At 33.3% G+C, this 18,658-nt stretch overlaps 1 protein-coding gene across 3 annotated transcripts in view; it reads right to left on the bottom strand.

Annotated features, from left to right (window-relative positions):
- rapgef3 (Rap guanine nucleotide exchange factor (GEF) 3) overlaps positions 1-18,658 on the bottom strand; it is a 126,953-nt gene that overhangs the window by 31,977 nt on the left and 76,318 nt on the right. For all 3 annotated transcript variants that reach the window (XR_009807066.1, XM_061902607.1, XM_061902606.1), the window contains exons 14-19: positions 16,644-16,714; positions 16,513-16,543; positions 11,658-11,733; positions 11,449-11,586; positions 5,857-5,954; positions 2,828-2,953 (exon numbers count right to left, since the gene is read on the bottom strand). Coding sequence is in view for 2 of the 3 variants with exons in the window: in XM_061902607.1 (XP_061758591.1) it covers positions 2,828-2,953; positions 5,857-5,954; positions 11,449-11,586; positions 11,658-11,733; positions 16,513-16,543; positions 16,644-16,714 (540 nt within the window). In the remaining variant the exon portion in view is untranslated. The remainder of the gene's footprint in view (positions 1-2,827; positions 2,954-5,856; positions 5,955-11,448; positions 11,587-11,657; positions 11,734-16,512; positions 16,544-16,643; positions 16,715-18,658) is intronic.

The following is an 18,658-nucleotide window of genomic DNA, read 5'->3' as shown; positions in this document are numbered from 1 at the left end:
AGGTCTGACTTAGATGTACATTTCCATTAAACACTTCTATACCTAAAATCAACAGGAAGTTGACAAAAACCCCTTCAAAACAAAATATTTGCAAAAAATGCCTTTTTTGCCTCTTTGAACTGATATTTGACCCCCTTAAAATGCTTCAAAGTGCCAGTTAAAGCTATACTATGCCAAGCGAAAGCCATGTATCAACAACATCCAGAAACACCAATCTGTAATTTGACCCCCTTAACATGCTTCAAAACTCACCAAATTTTACACACACATCAGGACTGGTGAAAATTGCCATCCAATAAAAAAACAAACCCCAAAAATGAAAATTGTGCTCTAGCTCCCCCTAGGAAAAATAACTGACAAAACTGCTTGTAAATTCTGTTAGGAATGTCATAGAGTGATGAAACAAAAACTTCTATGGAGGTCTGATTAAGATCGGGACTCGGGACACGGCGGCGGCGGCGGCGGCCAACGGCGGACCCGACCAACGCTGCTTGCAGCTTTAATTATTATTGAAACTGTTCATTTTTTGTAGTAGATTAGTAGACTTGTCACCAGCAGAGGGAGCCCAAGAACAATGTTGGCCACGATAACTGTGACATTTTATTTTTTAAGAAAACAATTTTAGGTTGAGAAAAAACGAATTATTAAATACATTTTTTGTAAAAATAAAAATTTAATTACAGAAAATATATATATAAATAATTAGTAAAGGGAAATTCAAAATAATTCTCAATTATTTTTATTTAAAAATATATTATTTTTCACCCAAATTATTATGTAATGTACGCTTTTATATTTTTTTATAAAATTGACAGTAATATTAACACTTTCTATGATAATTGATTCTGGGCTTCTTTGGCATGTCTTTGTTAATCGCTAATAATTATAATTTTTTTTATGATTTTTGTGACATTTCTTCTTTGGGCTTTTTTAATACTGTTATTATTATTGAAATTGTTCATTTTTTGTAGTAGATTAGTAGACTTGTCACCAGCAGAGGGAGCCCAAGAACAATGTTGGCCACGATAACTGTGACATTTTATTTTTTAAGAAAACAATTTTAGGTTGGGAAAAAAACGAATTATTAAATACATTTTTTGTAAAAATAAAAATTTAATTACAGACAAAATATATATATACATATATATAAATAATTAGTAAAGGGAAAATCAAAATAATTCTCAATTATTTTTATTTAAAAATATATTATTTTTCACCCAAATTATTATGTAATGTACGCTTTTATATTTTTTTTATAAAATTGACAGAAATATTAACACTTTCTATGATAATTGATTCTGGGCTTCTTTGGCATGTCTTTGTTAATTGCTAATAATTATAATTTTTTTAATGATTTTTGTGACACTTCTTTGGGCTTTTTTAATACTATTATTATTATTGAAATTGTTAATTTTTTGTAGTAGACTTTTCACCAGCAGAGGGAGCCCAAGAACAATGTTGGCCACGATAACTGTGACATTTTATTTTTTAAGAAAACAATTTTAGGTTGAGAAAAAACGAATTATTAAATACATTTTTTGTAAAAATAAAAATTTAATTACAGAAAAAATATATATAAATAACTAGTAAAGGGAAATTCAAAATAATTCTCAATTATTTTTATTTAAAAATATATTATTTTTCACCCAAATTATTATGTAATGTACGCTTTTATATTTTTTTTATAAAATTGACAGAAATATTAACACTTTCTATGATAATTGATTCTGGGCTTCTTTGCCATGTCTTTGTTAATTGCTAATAATTATAATTTTTTTAAATGATTTTTGTGACATTTCTTCTTTGGGCTTTTTTAATACTGTTATTATTATTGAAATTGTTAATTTTTTGTAGTAGATTAGTAGACTTGTCACCAGCAGAGGGAGCCCAAGAACAATGTTGGCCACAATAACTGTGACATTTTATTTTTTAAGAAAACAATTTTAGGTTGAGAAAAAACGAATTATTAAATACATTTTTTGTAAAAAAAAAAAAATTAATTACAGAAAAAATATATATAAATAATTAGTAAAGGGAAATTCAAAATAATTCTCAATTATTTTTATTTAAAAATATATTATTTTTCACCCAAATTATTATGTATTGTACGCTTTTATATTTTTTTTATAAAATTGACAGTAATATTAACACTTTCTATGATAATTGATTCTGGGCTTCTTTGGCATGTCTTTGTTAATTGCTAATAATTATATATTTTTTTATGATTTTTGTGACATTTCTTCTTTGGGCTTTTTTAATATTATTATTATTGAAATTGTTCATTTTTTGTAGTAGATTAGTAGACTTTTCACCAGCAGAGGGAGCCCAAGAACAATGTTGGCCACGATAACTGTGACATTTTATTTTTTAAGAAAACAATTTTAGGTTGGGAAAAAAACGAATTATTAAATACATTTTTTGTAAAAATAAAAATTTAATTACAGAAAAAAATATATATACATGTATATAAATAATTAGTAAAGGGAAATTCAAAATAATTCTCAATTATTTTTATTTAAAAATATATTATTTTTCACCCAAATTATTATGTAATGTACGCTTTTATATTTTTTTATAAAATTGACAGAAATATTAACACTTTCTATGATAATTGATTCTGGGCTTCTTTGGCATGTCTTTGTTAATCGCTAATAATTATAATTTTTTTAATGATTTTTGTGACACTTCTCTGGGCTTTTAAAGTACTGTTATTATTATTGAAATTGGTAATTTTTTGTAGTAGATTAGCAGACTTGTCACCATTAGAGGAAGCCCAAGAACAATGTTGGCCACAATAACTTTGACACAGTGTGCGACGTCACATGACCTCGTGCATGGCGGCGAAGAGCTCCCAGTCGTAGTTGGTGAGTTCGCCGGCGACGTCCTTGGAGCACATTTGTTCCAGCGCGTCGGCGCTCCCTCGCTCGGGACCCTGCTGCTCGCTCAGCGGCGTCTAAAAAAGGGCGGCCAGGCCCGGAAGGAAGGTGCAAAACAGCGTTATACGTAGAAGGCGAAGAGGAGTAGGAAGAAGCAGAGCTCAGCAATGCTATAATTCTCCAAGATCAATACTTCTTCAGGTAATAATCAAACCTGCGCAAACATTTGGTGAATAAAAAGATGAATTAATAAGAGATGCAAGATGCCTTATTGAATAATAAGACAGCATTTTATTTGATAAAAATGTCTGTGTTTTTTTTTTTTTTTCAAAATATTTCTTTGATGAAATAAAAATGTATAATAAAAGAAATAACATACAAAAACATGTACATTATATTTTAATTATTTAATAAAAGAATGTATAATTGTTTTTGTTTTTAGCTAAAATATATTGCTGTGAGGACAAAAAAAGTAAGGTTAATAAAATGCATATTTGTAAAAAAAAAAATTTTGTAGAAAAACAAATCAAATATATATTGTGTTTCTTTTAAATCAATGTTTGGTTATGGAAAAAAAAAAGAGTAATGTTATGAGATTATATTATCATTATTTTCATATTATTATATTAATTTTGTAGTTATTATATTTCAATATATATTTTCATTCTTTTTATTGTTATTAAGAATTCATATTGTATATTTTTACGCTTTTATAAAAAAAAAATATTTTTCGATATTTTCAACCAAAATATTTCTTCAGGAAATAAAAAAGTATCTTACAAAATGCAAAAACATGTTTTTATTTTCATTTTTTAGTTTTTCACAAAAATAAATTGCAAGAAATAAAAAACAAAGGCAAATAAAATGTATTTGTTTTTCCTCTGATTTCCATCCATTTTCTACCGCTTATTCCCTGTCGGGGTCGCGGGGGGCGCTGGCGCCTATCTCAGCTACAATCGGGCGGAAGGCGGGGTACACCCTGGACAAGTCGCCACCTCATCGCAGGGCCAACACAGATAGACAGACAACATTCACACTCACATTCACACACTAGGGCCAATTTAGTGTTGCCAATCAACTTATCCCCAAGTGCATGTCTTTGGAAGTGGGAGGAAGCCGGAGTACCCGGAGGGAACCCACGCATTCACGGGGAGAACATGCAAACTCCACACAGAAAGATCCCGAGCCTGGATTTGAACCCAGGACTGCAGGACCTTCGTATTGTGAGGCAGACGCACTAACCCCTCTCCCACCGTGAAGCCTTCCTCTGATTTTGTAGGAGAAAATTATCTTATGAGAATGAAATATATATTTATTTTTGAATAAATGTAATATTTTGAAATTATATAAGTTCCTCTTCCATTCTGTTAAATATTTAGTTTTTTAAACATAAAAAAATTGCTGTTATTAATTTTAAAAATGTTCATCTAATAAAAAAAATACTAATTCTTATATATATATATATATATATATATATATATATATATATATACACACACACATTTATACATATATACACATATATGTATATATATGTATACATGTGTGTGTATATATATTTACATATAATGTACAATTTATACATAATGATAATAAAATACAATGACATTTATATATATATATGTATATATGACAAAAAATTGCTGCTATTAATTTAAAAACCGTCATCTAATAAAAATTACAAATTTTTGTGTGTATATCAAGACATATATACACATAAATTTAAGTAAGTATATATATATGTATATATATGCATGTATGTATGTACGGTATATATATATGTATGTATGTATATACATATATATGTATGTATGTATATACATACATATATATATATATATATATATATATATATATATATATATATATATATATATATATATATGTTTGGAGGAAGAAGAATACTGAGTTGCATCCCAAGAACACCACACCTACTGTGAAGCATGGGGGTGGAAACATCATGCTTTGGGGCTGTTTTTCTGCTAAGGGGACAGGACGATTGATCCGTGTTAAGGAAAGAATGAATGAGGCCATGTATCGTGAGATTTTGAGCCGAAACCTCCTTCCATCAGTGAGAGCTTTGAATGGTTGACCAAATACTTATTTTCCACCATAATTTACAAATAAATTCTTTAAAATTCCTACAATGTGAATTCCTGGATTTTTTTTCCACATTCTGTCTCTCACAGTTGAAGTGTACCTATGATGAAAATTACAGACCTCTGTCATTATTGTAAGTGGGAGAACTTGCACAATCGCTGGCTGACTAAATACTTTTTTGCCCCACTGTATGTATGTATGTATATATATATATATATACACACATATATATATTACATTTCATTGTATTATTTTCATATTATATTAAATTTGTAACTATCAAATTGTAATATATTATTATTATTTGTATTGTTTTTTTTGAGGATGAACTCATATTGTTTACAATTTGACAAGTCACAATTAAGTGAGAACAAAGTTACATTTTGGAGAAAAAAACCCCCACATTTATTTGAATATGATATTTTTTTCCAAGAACTAACTTTTTCATCTTTTCTCTATCTTTTGTTTTCATTTTGTACTTTTTGCATGTAAAACGATCCATTTCCCACATGTAATAACAAATATCAACCACTAGGGTCCCCCCCCCGCCACCCCTGCTTTTATTCGAAAAGTGTGTTTTATGTCACTGAAAACTACTGTGATGCCGTAGAATAAGTCGATATCGGCACAAAAATATGATATCGGATCTTACCGGTATCATTTTTCCGTGCCGATAATGATGTGGAGTAAAGTGTTGTCTGTATTTGCCCGATTCCTGGCTGACGCTGGACGGGTGTGGTCATGTGACGTTTCATGATGACATCATCAAAGTGGGCCGCCAATATCAGTATATGGAGGCCGTGGAAAAGGTAGGTTTGTTTATGTTTGTGTTTGGGGGCCCCGGATGGCAAACACGGGGCCCCCACAGAAGGTGACCCACCAGATGTTGCACCTGGACTCTGGTGCAGATGAAGAGTCTCTCGTTCAGTCCCAGCGCCGTCATCACCGCACAGGCATCCAGCTTCAGCTCCGCCCGCTCTGTGGTAGGTAAGTAGGTAGGTACTTTATGTAAGTAAGTAGACTGGTAAGTAGGTAGGTACTTTATGTAAGTAAGTAGACTGGTAAGTAGGTAGGTACTTTATGTAAGTAAGTAGACAGGTAAGTAGGTAAGTACTTTATGTAAGTAAGTAGACAAGTAAGTAGGTAAGTACTTTATGTAAGTAAGTAGATTGGTAAGTAGGTAGGTACTTTATGTAAGTAAGTAGACAAGTAAGTAGGTAGGTACTTTATGTAAGTAAGTAGATTGGTAAGTAGGTAGGTACTTTATGTAAGTAAGTAGATTGGTAAGTAGGTAAGTACTTTATGTAAGTAAGTAGACAAGTAAGTAGGTAGGTACTTTATGTAAGTAAGTAGATTGGTAAGTAGGTAGGTACTTTATGTAAGTAAGTAGATTGGTAAGTAGGTAGGTACTTTATGTAAGTAAGTAGACAAGTAAGTAGGTAGGTACTTTATGTAAGTAAGTAGATTGGTAAGTAGGTAGGTACTTTATGTAAGTAAGTAGATTGGTAAGTAGGTAGGTACTTTATGTAAGTAAGTAGACAAGTAAGTAGGTAGGTACTTTATGTAAGTAAGTAGATTGGTAAGTAGGTAGGTACTTTATGTAAGTAAGTAAATTGGTAAGTAGGTAGGTACTTTATGTAAGTAAGTAGACAAGTAAGTAGGTAGGTACTTTATGTAAGTAAGTAGATTGGTAAGTAGGTAGGTACTTTATGTAAGTAAGTAGATTGGTAAGTAGGTAAGTACTTTATGTAAGTAAGTAGACAAGTAAGTAGGTAGGTACTTTATGTAAGTAAGTAGATTGGTAAGTAGGTAGGTACTTTATGTAAGTAAGTAGATTGGTAAGTAGGTAGGTACTTTATGTAAGTAAGTAGACAAGTAAGTAGGTAGGTACTTTATGTAAGTAAGTAGATTGGTAAGTAGGTAGGTACTTTATGTAAGTAAGTAGATTGGTAAGTAGGTAGGTACTTTATGTAAGTAAGTAGACAAGTAAGTAGGTAGGTACTTTATGTAAGTAAGTAGATTGGTAAGTAGGTAGGTACTTTATGTAAGTAAGTAGATTGGTAAGTAGGTAGGTACTTTATGTAAGTAAGTAGATTGGTAAGTAGGTAGGTACTTTATGTAAGTAAGTAGATTGGTAAGTAAGTAGGTACTTTATGTAAGTAAGTAGATTGGTAAGTAGGTAGGTACTTTATGTAAGTAAGTAGACAAGTAAGTAGGTAGGTACTTTATGTAAGTAAGTAGATTGGTAAGTAGGTAGGTACTTTATGTAAGTAAGTAGACAAGTAAGTAGGTAGGTACTTTATGTAAGTAAGTAGATTGGTAAGTAGGTAGGTACTTTATGTAAGTAAGTAGATTGGTAAGTAGGTGGGTACTTTATGTAAGTAAGTAGATTGGTAAGTAGGTAGGTACTTTATGTAAGTAAGTAGACTGGTAAGTAGGTAGGTACTCTATGTAAGTAAGTAGACAAGTAAGTAGGTAGGTACTTTATGTAAGTAAGTAGACAAGTAAGTAGGTAGGTACTTTATGTAAGTAAGTAGACTGGTAAGTAGGTAGGTACTTTATGTAAGTAAGTAGACAAGTAAGTAGGTAGGTACTTTATGTAAGTAAGTAGACAAGTAAGTAGGTAGGTACTTTATGTAAGTAAGTAGACAAGTAAGTAGGTAGGTACTTTATGTAAGTAAGTAGACAAGTAAGTAGGTAGGTACTTTATGTAAGTAAGTAGACTGGTAAGTAGGTAAGTACTTTATGTAAGTAATTAGATTGGTAAGTAGGTAGGTACTTTATGTAAGTAAGTAGACTGGTAAGTAGGTAGGTACTTTATGTAAGTAAGTAGATTGGTAAGTAGGTAGGTACTTTATGTAAGTAAGTAGATTGGTAAGTAGGTAGGTACTTTATGTAAGTAAGTAGACAAGTAAGTAGGTACGTACTTTATGTAAGTAAGTAGACAAGTAAGTAGGTACGTACTTTATGTAAGTAAGTAGACAGGTAAGTAGGTAGGTACTTTATGTAAGTAAGTAGACAAGTAAGTAGGTAGGTACTTTATGTAAGTAAGTAGACAAGTAAGTAGGTAGGTACTTTATGTAAGTAAGTAGACAAGTAAGTAGGTAGGTACTTTATGTAAGTAAGTAGACAAGTAAGTAGGTAGGTACTTTATGTAAGTAAGTAGACAAGTAAGTAGGTACGTACTTTATGTAAGTAAGTAGACAAGTAAGTAGGTAGGTACTTTATGTAAGTAAGTAGACAAGTAAGTAGGTACGTACTTTATGTAAGTAAGTAGACAGGTAAGTAGGTAGGTACTTTATGTAAGTAAGTAGACAGGTAAGTAGGTAGGTACTTTATGTAAGTAAGTAGACAGGTAAGTAGGTAGGTACTTTATGTAAGTAAGTAGACAGGTAAGTAGGTAGGTACTTTATGTAAGTAAGTAGACAGGTAAGTAGGTAAGTACTTTATGTAAGTAAGTAAACAAGTAAGTAGGAAGGTACTTTATGTAAGGAAGTAGATAGGTAAGTAGGTAGGTACTTTATGTAAGTAAGTAGACTGGTAAGTAGGTAGGTACTTTATGTAAGTAAGTAGACAAGTAAGTAGGTAGGTACTTTATGTAAGTAAGTAGATTGGTAAGTAGGTCACTAGGTAGGTACTTTATGTAAGTAAGTAGATTGGTAAGTAGGTAGGTACTTTATGTAAGTAAGTAGGTAGGTACTTTATGTAAGTAAGTAGACTGGTAAGTAGGTAGGTACTTTATGTAAGTAAGTAGATTGGTAAGTAGGTAGGTACTTTATGTAAGTAAGTAGATTGGTAAGTAGGTAGGTACTTTAAGTAAGTAAGTAGATTGGTAAGTAGGTAGGTACTTTATGTAAGTAAGTAGATAGGTAAGTAGGTAGGTACTTTATGTAAGCAAGTAGACAAGTAAGTAGGTAGGTACTTTATGTAAGTAAGTAGATAGGTAAGTAGGTAGGTACTTTATGTAAGTAAGTAGATAGGTAAGCAGGTAGGTACTTTATGTAAGTAAGTAGACAAGTAATTAGGTAGGTACTTTATGTAAGTAAGTAGATTGGTAAGTAGGTAGCTAGGTGGGTACTTTATGTAAGTAAGTAGATTGGTAAGTAGGTAGGTACTTTATGTAAGTAAGTAGATTGGTAAGGAGGTAAGTACTTTATGTAAGTAAGTAGATTGGTAAGTAGGTAGTTACTTTATGTAAGTAAGTAGATTGGTAAGTAGGTAGGTACTTAATGTAAGTGAGTAGACTGGTAAGTAAGTAGGTACTTTATGTAAGTAAGTAGACTGGTAAGTAGGTAGGTACTTTATGTAAGTAAGTAGATTGGTAAGTAGGTAAGTACTTTATGTAAGTAAGTAGATTGGTAAGTAGGTAGGTACTTTATGTAAGTAAGTAGATAGGTAAGTAGGTAGGTACTTTATGTAAGTAAGTAGATTGGTAAGTAGGTCGCTAGGTAGGTACTTTATGTAAGTAAGTAGATTGGTAAGTAGGTAGGTACTTTATGTAAGTAAGTAGATTGGTAAGTAGGTAGGTACTTTATGTAAGTAAGTAGATTGGTAAGTAGGTAGGTACTTTATGTAAGTAAGTAGAAAAGTAAGTAGGTAGGTACTTTATGTAAGTAAGTAGATCGGTAAGTAGGTAAGTACTTTATGTAAGTAAGTAGATTGGTAAGTAGGTCGCTAGGTAGGTACTTTATGTAAGTAAGTAGATTGGTAAGTAGGTAGGTACTTTATGTAAGTAAGTAGATTGACAAGTAGGTAGGTACTTTATGTAAGTAAGTAGATTGGTAAGTAGATAGGTACTTTATGTAAGTAAGTAGATTGGTAAGTAGGTAAGTACTTTATGTAAGTAAGTAGATTGGTAAGTAGGTCGCTAGGTAGGTACTTTATGTAAGTAAGTAGATTGGTAAGTAGGTAGGTACTTTATGTAAGTAAGTGGATGGGTAAGTAGGTAGGTATTTTATGTAAGTAAGTAGATTGGTAAGTAGGTAGGTATTGTCAGCAGGTTGGTAGCTAGGTAGGTACTTTATGTAAGTAAATAGATAGGCAAGTAGGTAGGTCTTGTATGTAGGTTGGTAGGTACTGTAGGTGCTTTATGTAAGTAAGTAGATAAGTAGGTAGGTAGGTCTTGTAAGTAGGTTGGTAGGTACTGTAGGTACTTTATGAAAGTAGATAGGTAAGTAGGTAGGTATTGTATGTAGGTACTGTAGGTACTTTATGTAAGTAAGTAGATAGGTAAGTAGGTAGGTCTTGTATGTAGGTTGGTAAGTACTGTAGGTGCTTTATGTAAGTAAGTAGATAGGTAAGTAGGTATTGTAAGTAGGTTGATAGGTACTGTAGGTACTTTATGAAAGTAGATAGGTAAGTAGGTAGGTATTGTATGTAGGTACTGTTTATATTTTATGTAAGTAAGTAGATAGGTAAGTAGGTAGGTATTTTAAGCAGGTTGGTAGCTCCTGTGGGTACTTTATGTAAGTAAGTAGATAGGTAGGTAGGTAAGTAGATAGGTAGGTAGGTAAGTAGTACTGTAGGTCTTGTATGGAGGTAGGTAGGTATTGTAGGTACTTTATGTAAGTAAGTAGATAGGTAGTTCGGTAAGTAGGTAGGTGTTTTAAGCAGGTTGGAAGGTCCTGTAGGTACTTTATGTAAGTAAGTAGATAGGTAGGTAGGTAGGTAGGTAGGTAGGCAGGTAAGTATTTTAAGCTGGTTGGTAGGTACTTTATGTAAGTAAGTAAATACGTAAGTAGGTAGGTATTGTCAGCAGGTTGGTAGGTATGATACGTACTTTATATAAGAAAGTAGATAGGTAAGTAGGTAGGTATTTTAAGCGGGTTGTAAGTACTTTATATAAGTAAGTAGATAGGTAAGTAGGTTAGTGGGTACAGTAGGTACTTTATGTAAGTAAGTAGGTATGTAAATAAGTAGGTATTGTAAGTAGGTTGGTAGGTCTTGTAGGTACTTTATGTGAGTAAGTAGATAGGTAAGTAGGTAGGTCCTGTATGTAAGTTGATTGGTACTGTAGGTACTTTATGTAAGCAAGTAGATAGGTAAGTAGGTAGGTCTTGTAAGTAGGTTGGTGGGTACTGTAGGTACTTTATGTAAGTAAGTAGATAGGTAAATAAGTAGGTAGTGTAAGTAGGTTGGTAGGTATTGTAGGTACTTTATGTAAGTAAGTAGATAGGTAAGTAGGTAGGTCCTGTATGTAAGTTGATTGGTACTGTAGGTACTTTATGTAGGTAAGTAGATAGGTAAGTAGGTAGGTCGGTAAGTAGGTTGGTAGGTACTGTAGGTACTTTATGTAAGTAAGTAGATAGGTAAGTAGGTAAGTAGACAGGTAAGTAGGTAGGTCGGTAAGTAGGTTGGTAGGTAGGTAGGTAAGTAAGTAGGTATGTATGTAGGTATGTACAGTGGTGGTTGAGGAGAGGTCAGCGCGGGGCAGGAAATGGGCGAGGAGAAGACGCCCGGGTGTGACCCTCACCTCCCGCCGAGTTCATCTTGACCAGGACGTGATCTCCTCCGGGCTTGACCAGCGATGACATCACTTCCTGCACGCTGCAGTTGACGGGCAGCATCAGCGAGAGCTCCCGGTGGTCTGGCGTGTGGATGCGGTACAAGACTGCGGCACAAACACGCCAGTCAGCGCAAAAAGTGGCGGAGGCCGAGAACTGCGAGATTAGGTCACCTGACCTTCATCCTGTGCTCTGATTGGCTGCAGCCCGCTTGTGGCCTCCTCGCCGTGTGGGAACCAGCTGAACGACTGCTTCTGTACACAAACTTCTGGTTACTTTACGTACTCTAAGTACTTCACTAAGTACTGTACATTAGTACTGTAGGAAGTACTGTACGTACTGTAAGTACTTCGCTAAGTACTGTATATTAGTACTGTAGGAAGTACTCTATGTACTGTAAGTACTTCGCTGAGTACTGTAAATTAGTACTGTAGGAAGTACTGTAAGCACTTCGCTAAGTACTGTACATTAGTACTGTAGTAAGTACTTTACGTACTGTAAGTACTTCACTAAGTACTGTACATTGGTACTGTAGGAAGTACTGAACGTACTGTAAGTACTTCGCTAAGTACTGTACATTAGTACTGTAGGAAGTACTGTAAGTACTTCACTAAGTACTGTACATTGGTACAGTAGTAAGTACTCTATGTACTGTAAATACTTCGCTAAGTACTGTACATTAGTACTGTAGGAAGTACTGTAAGTACTTCACTAAGTACTGTACATTGGTACAGTAGTAAGTACTCTATGTACTGTAAATACTTCGCTAAGTACTGTACATTGGTACTGTAAGAAGTACTCAACGTACTGTAAGTAATTCGCTAAGTACCGTACATTAGTATTGTAGGAAGTACTCAACGTACCGTAAGTACTTTGCTAATTACTGTACATTAGTACTGTAGTAAGTACTCTATGTACTGTAAGTACTTCGCTAAGTACTGTACATTAGTACTGTAGGAAGTACTCTACGTACTGTAAGTACTTCGCTAAGTACTGTACATTAGTACTGTAGGACGTACTCAACGTACTGTAAGTACTTCGCTAGGTACTGTACATTAGTACTGTAGGACGTACTCAAGGTACTGTAAGTACTTCGCTAAGTACTGTACATTAATACTGTAGGAAGTACTCTATGTACTGTAAGTACTTCGCTAAGTACTGTACATTAGTACTGTAAGAAGTACTCAACGTACTGTAAGTACTTCGCTAAGTACCGTACATTAGTACTGTAGGAAGTACTCAACGTACTGTAAGTACTTCGTTAAGTACTGTACATTAGTACTGTAGTAAGTACTCTATGTACTGTAAGTACTTCACTAAGTACTGTACATTAGTACTGTAGGAAGTTTTCAATGTACTGTAAGTACTTCGCTAAGTACTGTACATTAGTACTGTAGTAAGTACTCTATGTACTGTAAGTACTTCGCTAAGTACTGTACATTAGTACTGTAGGAAGTACTCAACGTACTGTAAGTACTTTTCTAAGTCCTGTACATTAGTACTGTGGTAAGTACTCTACGTACTGTAAGTAATTCGCTAAGTACTCTGGGTACATAAGTACTCTAATAAGTACTGTACAGACTAGGTAAGTTCTGTACGTACTGTACATAAGTATTCTAGTAAGTACTCTACAGACCGTAGGTACATCGCTAAGTACTGCAGGTACACAAGTACTGTAGGTAAGTTCTGTACGTACTCCACACAAGTACTGTAGTAAGTACTGTACAGACCGTAGGTAAGTACTGTAAGTACTGTACATAAGTATTCTAGTAAGTACAGTACAGACCAGATAAGTTATGTATGTACTGTACACAAGTACTGTAGTAAGGACTGTACACACTGTAGGTAAGTACTGCACATACTGTACATAAGTATTCTGGTAAGGACTGTGTGTACTGTACATAAGTACTTTAGTGAGTACAATACAGACTGTAGTAAGTTCTGTACGAACTGTACGTACGTACTGTAGTAAGTACTCTGCGTACTGGAGGTACATCGCTAAGTACTCTGGGTACACAAATACTTTAGTAAGTACTGTACGGACAAGGTAAGTTCTGTATGCACTGTACATAATAACTGTAGTACGTACTGTACTCACTAGGAAAGTTCTGTACATAAGTATTCAAGTAAGTACTGCATGTACTGTAGATAAGTGCTGTAGTAAGTACTGTACAGACTGTAGTAAGTTCTGTATGTACTGTACATAAGTAATCTAGTAAGTACTGTGCATACTGTACATAAGTACTGTAGTAAGTACTGTACGGACTGTAGTAAGTTCTGTATGTACTGTACATAAGTAATCTAGTAAGTGCTGTGAATACTGTACATAAGTACTGTAGTAAGTACTGTACAGACTGTAGTAAGTTCTGTATGTACTGTACATAAGTAATCTAGTAAGTACTGCATGTACTGTAGATAAGTGCTGTAGTAAGTACTGTACAGACTGTAGTAAGTTCTGTATGTACTGTACATAAGTAATCTAGTAAGTTCTGTATGTACTGTACATAAGTACTCTAATAAGTACTGTACAGACTGTAGATAACTTCTATCCGTACTGTACACAAGTATTGTAGTAAGTAGTCTGCACACTGGAGGTACATCGCTAAATACTCTGGGTACACAAGTAATGTAGTAAGTATTGTACAGACTAAGTAAGTTATGTATTTTATGTAAGTAGATAGGTAAGTAGGTAAGTCTTGTAAGAGGGTTGGTTGGTACTTTATGTTAGGAGATAGGTATTGTAAGAGGGTTGGTAGGTACTTTATGTAAGTAGATAGTTAAGTAGGTAGGTATTGTAAGAGGGTTGGTGGGTACTTTATGTAAGTAGATAAGTAAGTAGGTAGGTATTGTAAGAGGGTTGGTAAGTACTTTATGTAAGTAGATAGGTAAGTAGGTAGGTATTGAAAGAGGGTTGGTAGGTACTTTATGTAAGTAGATGGGTAAGTCGGTAGGTATTGAAAGAGGGTTGGTAGGTACTTTATGTAAGTAGATAAGTAGGTAGGTATTGTAAAAGAGTTGGTAGGTAATTTATGTAAGCAAGTAGATAGGTAAGTAGGTAGGTCTTTTAAGAGGGTTTGTAGGCACTTCATGTAAGTAGATAGGTAAGTAGGTGGATATTGTAAGAGGGTTGGTAGGGACTTTATGAAAGTAGATAGGTAAGTAGGTAGGTATTGTAAAAGGGTTGGTAGGTACTTTATGTAAGTAGATAGGTAAGTAGGTAGGTATTGTAAGAGGGTTGGTAGGTACTTAATGTAAGCAAGTAGATAGGTAAGTAGGTAGGTCTTGTAAGAGGGTTGGTAGGTACTTCATGAAAGTAGATAGGTAAGTAGGTAGATATTGTAAGAGGGTTGGTAGGGACTTTATGAAAGTAGATAGGTAAGTAGGTAGGTATTGTAAAAGTAAAAGGGTTGGTAGGTACTTTATGTAAGTAGATAGGTAAGTAGGTAGGTATTGTAAGAGTGTTGGTAGGTACTTAATGTAAGTAGATAGGTAAGTAGGTAGGTATTGTAAGAGTGTTGGTAGGTACTTAATGTAAGTAGATAGGTAAGTAGGTAGGTCTTGTAAGAGGGTTGGTAGGTACTTTATGTAAGTATATAGGTAAGTAGGTAGGTATTGTAAGAGGGTTGGTAGGTACTTTATGTAAGTAGATAGGTAAGTAGGTAGGTATTGTAAGAGGGTTGGTGGGTACTTTATGTAAGTAGATAAGTAAGTAGGTAGGTATTGTAAGAGGGTTGGTAAGTACTTTATGTAAGTAGATAGGTAAGTAGGTAGGTATTGAAAGAGGGTTGGTAGGTACTTTATGTAAGTAGATGGGTAAGTCGGTAGGTATTGAAAGAGGGTTGGTAGGTACTTTATGTAAGTAGATAAGTAGGTAGGTATTGTAAAAGAGTTGGTAGGTAATTTATGTAAGCAAGTAGATAGGTAAGTAGGTAGGTCTTTTAAGAGGGTTTGTAGGCACTTCATGTAAGTAGATAGGTAAGTAGGTGGATATTGTAAGAGGGTTGGTAGGGACTTTATGAAAGTAGATAGGTAAGTAGGTAGGTATTGTAAAAGGGTTGGTAGGTACTTTATGTAAGTAGATAGGTAAGTAGGTAGGTATTGTAAGAGGGTTGGTAGGTACTTAATGTAAGCAAGTAGATAGGTAAGTAGGTAGGTCTTGTAAGAGGGTTGGTAGGTACTTCATGAAAGTAGATAGGTAAGTAGGTAGATATTGTAAGAGGGTTGGTAGGGACTTTATGAAAGTAGATAGGTAAGTAGGTAGGTATTGTAAAAGTAAAAGGGTTGGTAGGTACTTTATGTAAGTAGATAGGTAAGTAGGTAGGTATTGTAAGAGTGTTGGTAGGTACTTAATGTAAGTAGATAGGTAAGTAGGTAGGTATTGTAAGAGTGTTGGTAGGTACTTAATGTAAGTAGATAGGTAAGTAGGTAGGTCTTGTAAGAGGGTTGGTAGGTACTTTATGTAAGTATATAGGTAAGTAGGTAGGTATTGTAAGAGGGTTGATAGGTACTTTATGTAAGTAGATAGGTAAGTAGGTAGTTATTGTAAGAGGGTTGGTAGGTACTTTATGTAAGTAGATAGGTAAGTAGGTAGTTATTGTAAGAGGGTTGGTAGGTACTTTATGTAAGTAGATAGGTAAGTAGGTAGGTATTGTAAGAGGGTTGGTAGGTAATTTATATAAGTAAGTAGATAGGCAAGTAGGTAGGTCTTGTAAGAGGGTTGGTAGGTACTTTATGTAAGTATATAGGTAAGTAGGTAGGTATTGTAAGAGGGTTGGTAGGTACTTTATGTAAGTAGATAGGTAAGTAGGTAGGTATTGTAAGAGGGTTGGTAGGTACTTTATGTAAGTAAGTAGATAGGTAAGTAGGTAGTTATTGAAATAGGGTTGGTAGGTACTTTATGTAAGTAAGTAGATAGGTAAGTAGGTAGTTATTGAAATAGGGTTGGTAAGTACTTTATGTAAGTAGATAGGTAAATAGGTAGGTCTTGTAAGAGGGTTGGTAGGTACTTTATGTAAGTAGAGTAAAGTTCTTACCCTGCTCAAGGAGTGGTATCCATTCTCTAAGCTGCAGGGTAGAAAAGTTGGAGTTAACTACCACTGACATGAGTTAACTAAGTAAGTAAGTAAGTAAGGAAGACATCTTGTTTGAAAGTCACTCTTCTCACACTCTGGTTCTTCTTCTGTCTCTCACTTCTTCTCTCAGCCGCACGTCAGCACACACGTCCTTCTTCACCTTCTGCTGACAACAAATACTACAATCAATGCTGCAATCACCTGGCTCATCAATTAACTATCTAGTCAATTAAATATCTAATATCTAGTCAATTAACTATCTAATATCTAGTCAATTAACTATCTAGTCAATTAACTATCTAATATCTAGTCAATTAACTATCTAATAATTCGCTATCTAGTCAATAAATTATCTTATCAATTAACTGTCTATTCAGTTAATGATCTAATCAATTAAGGATTCAATCAATTAAGGGATCCAGTCAATTAACTATATAAATAAATATAATCAAGTAACTACATATTCAATTAACTAACAATCAACAAACAGTGTAGTCAATTAACTATCTAATCAATAAACCGCATAACCAATTAACTGTCAATGAACTGTCTAACCAATTACCTATCTTATCAATTAACTATCTAGTCAATTAACTGTCTAATCAATTACAAATATAATTAAGTAACTACATATTCAATTAACTAGCTAAGCAACAAACAGTGTAGTCAATTAACTATCTCATCAATAAACCGCATAACCAATTAACTGTCTAATCAATTAGCTATCTAATCAATTAACTATCTATTGAATTAACTGTCTAATCAATAAACGATGTAGTCAATTAAATATCTAGTTAATTATCTATCTAGTCAATAAATTGTATAATCAATTAACTATCTAATCAATTGTCAATGAACTGTCTAATCAATTAACTATCTAGTCAATTAACTGTCTAATCAAGTAACTACATATTCAATTATCTAGCTAATCAATAAACAGTGTAGTCAATTAACTAGCTAATCAATAAACTGCATAATCAATTAACTGTTTAATCAATTAGCTATCCAATCAATTAACTATCTAGTCAATTAACTATCTAGTTAATTATCTATCTAGTCAATAAACTGTATAATCAATTAACTATCAAGTAAATTATCCGTCTAATCAATTAACTATACAAACAATTAACTATCTAGTCAATTAACTGTCTAATCAATTAACTACCTAATCAATTAACTATCTAGTCAAGTAACTATTGAATTAGCTATTGAATCAATAAACGATGTAGTCAATTAACAAGTTAATTATCTATCTAATCAATAAACTGTATAATCAATTAACTATCGAGTCAATTATCTGTCTAATCAATTAACTATATAAACAATTAACTATATAGTCAATTATCCGTCCAATCAATTAACTATATGAACAATTAACTATCGAGTCAATCAACTGTCTAATAAATCAACTATACAAACAATTAACTAGCTAATCAATTAACTCTCTTCAATGACCTATTTAATCAATGAACAGTGTAGTCAATAAACTCTGTAGTCAATAAACTGTATAATATTATTATCTCGTCAATTATCCGTCTAATCAATTAACTATATAAACAATTAATTATCTAATCAATTAACTATCTAGTAAATAAACTGTATAAATAATTAACAATCTAGTCGATTAACTATAAAATTGATTAACTATCTAGCCAGTTAACTATCTAGTCACCTAACAGCCTCATAAAATAACTATCTATTCAAGTCATTATCTTATCAATAAACGATGTGGTCAATTAACTATCCAGTCAATTAACAAATCATAAACTTTGTATTTCAACCATCGATTTAGTTAATTGTCTCAAATGAAGTATGTAAGCGGCAAGGAGTGCTCTGCATGCACTACAAATGCTTTCCTTCATGTTTGTTACATTTGCTGTGCCGACACGAATAATGCTGACTCAGCAATGTGTCGCCATGACAACATTGGTGGTCATGTGACCAAACATGATCACACTGTAAAAATAAACACCAAGAGCAGGGGTCACCAACCTTTTTGAAAGCAAGAGCTACATTTTGGGTACTGATTAATGCCAAGGGCTACCAGTTTGATACACACTTCAATAAATTGCCAGAAATAGCCAATTTGCTCAATTTACCCTTAATA

This window comes from Nerophis ophidion, linkage group LG06 (assembly GCF_033978795.1).
Source record: "Nerophis ophidion isolate RoL-2023_Sa linkage group LG06, RoL_Noph_v1.0, whole genome shotgun sequence".
NCBI lineage: Eukaryota > Metazoa > Chordata > Actinopteri > Syngnathiformes > Syngnathidae > Nerophis > Nerophis ophidion.
The sequence above is the reverse complement of the archived record's forward strand: the minus strand, read 5'-3'. Positions and strand labels throughout refer to the sequence as shown.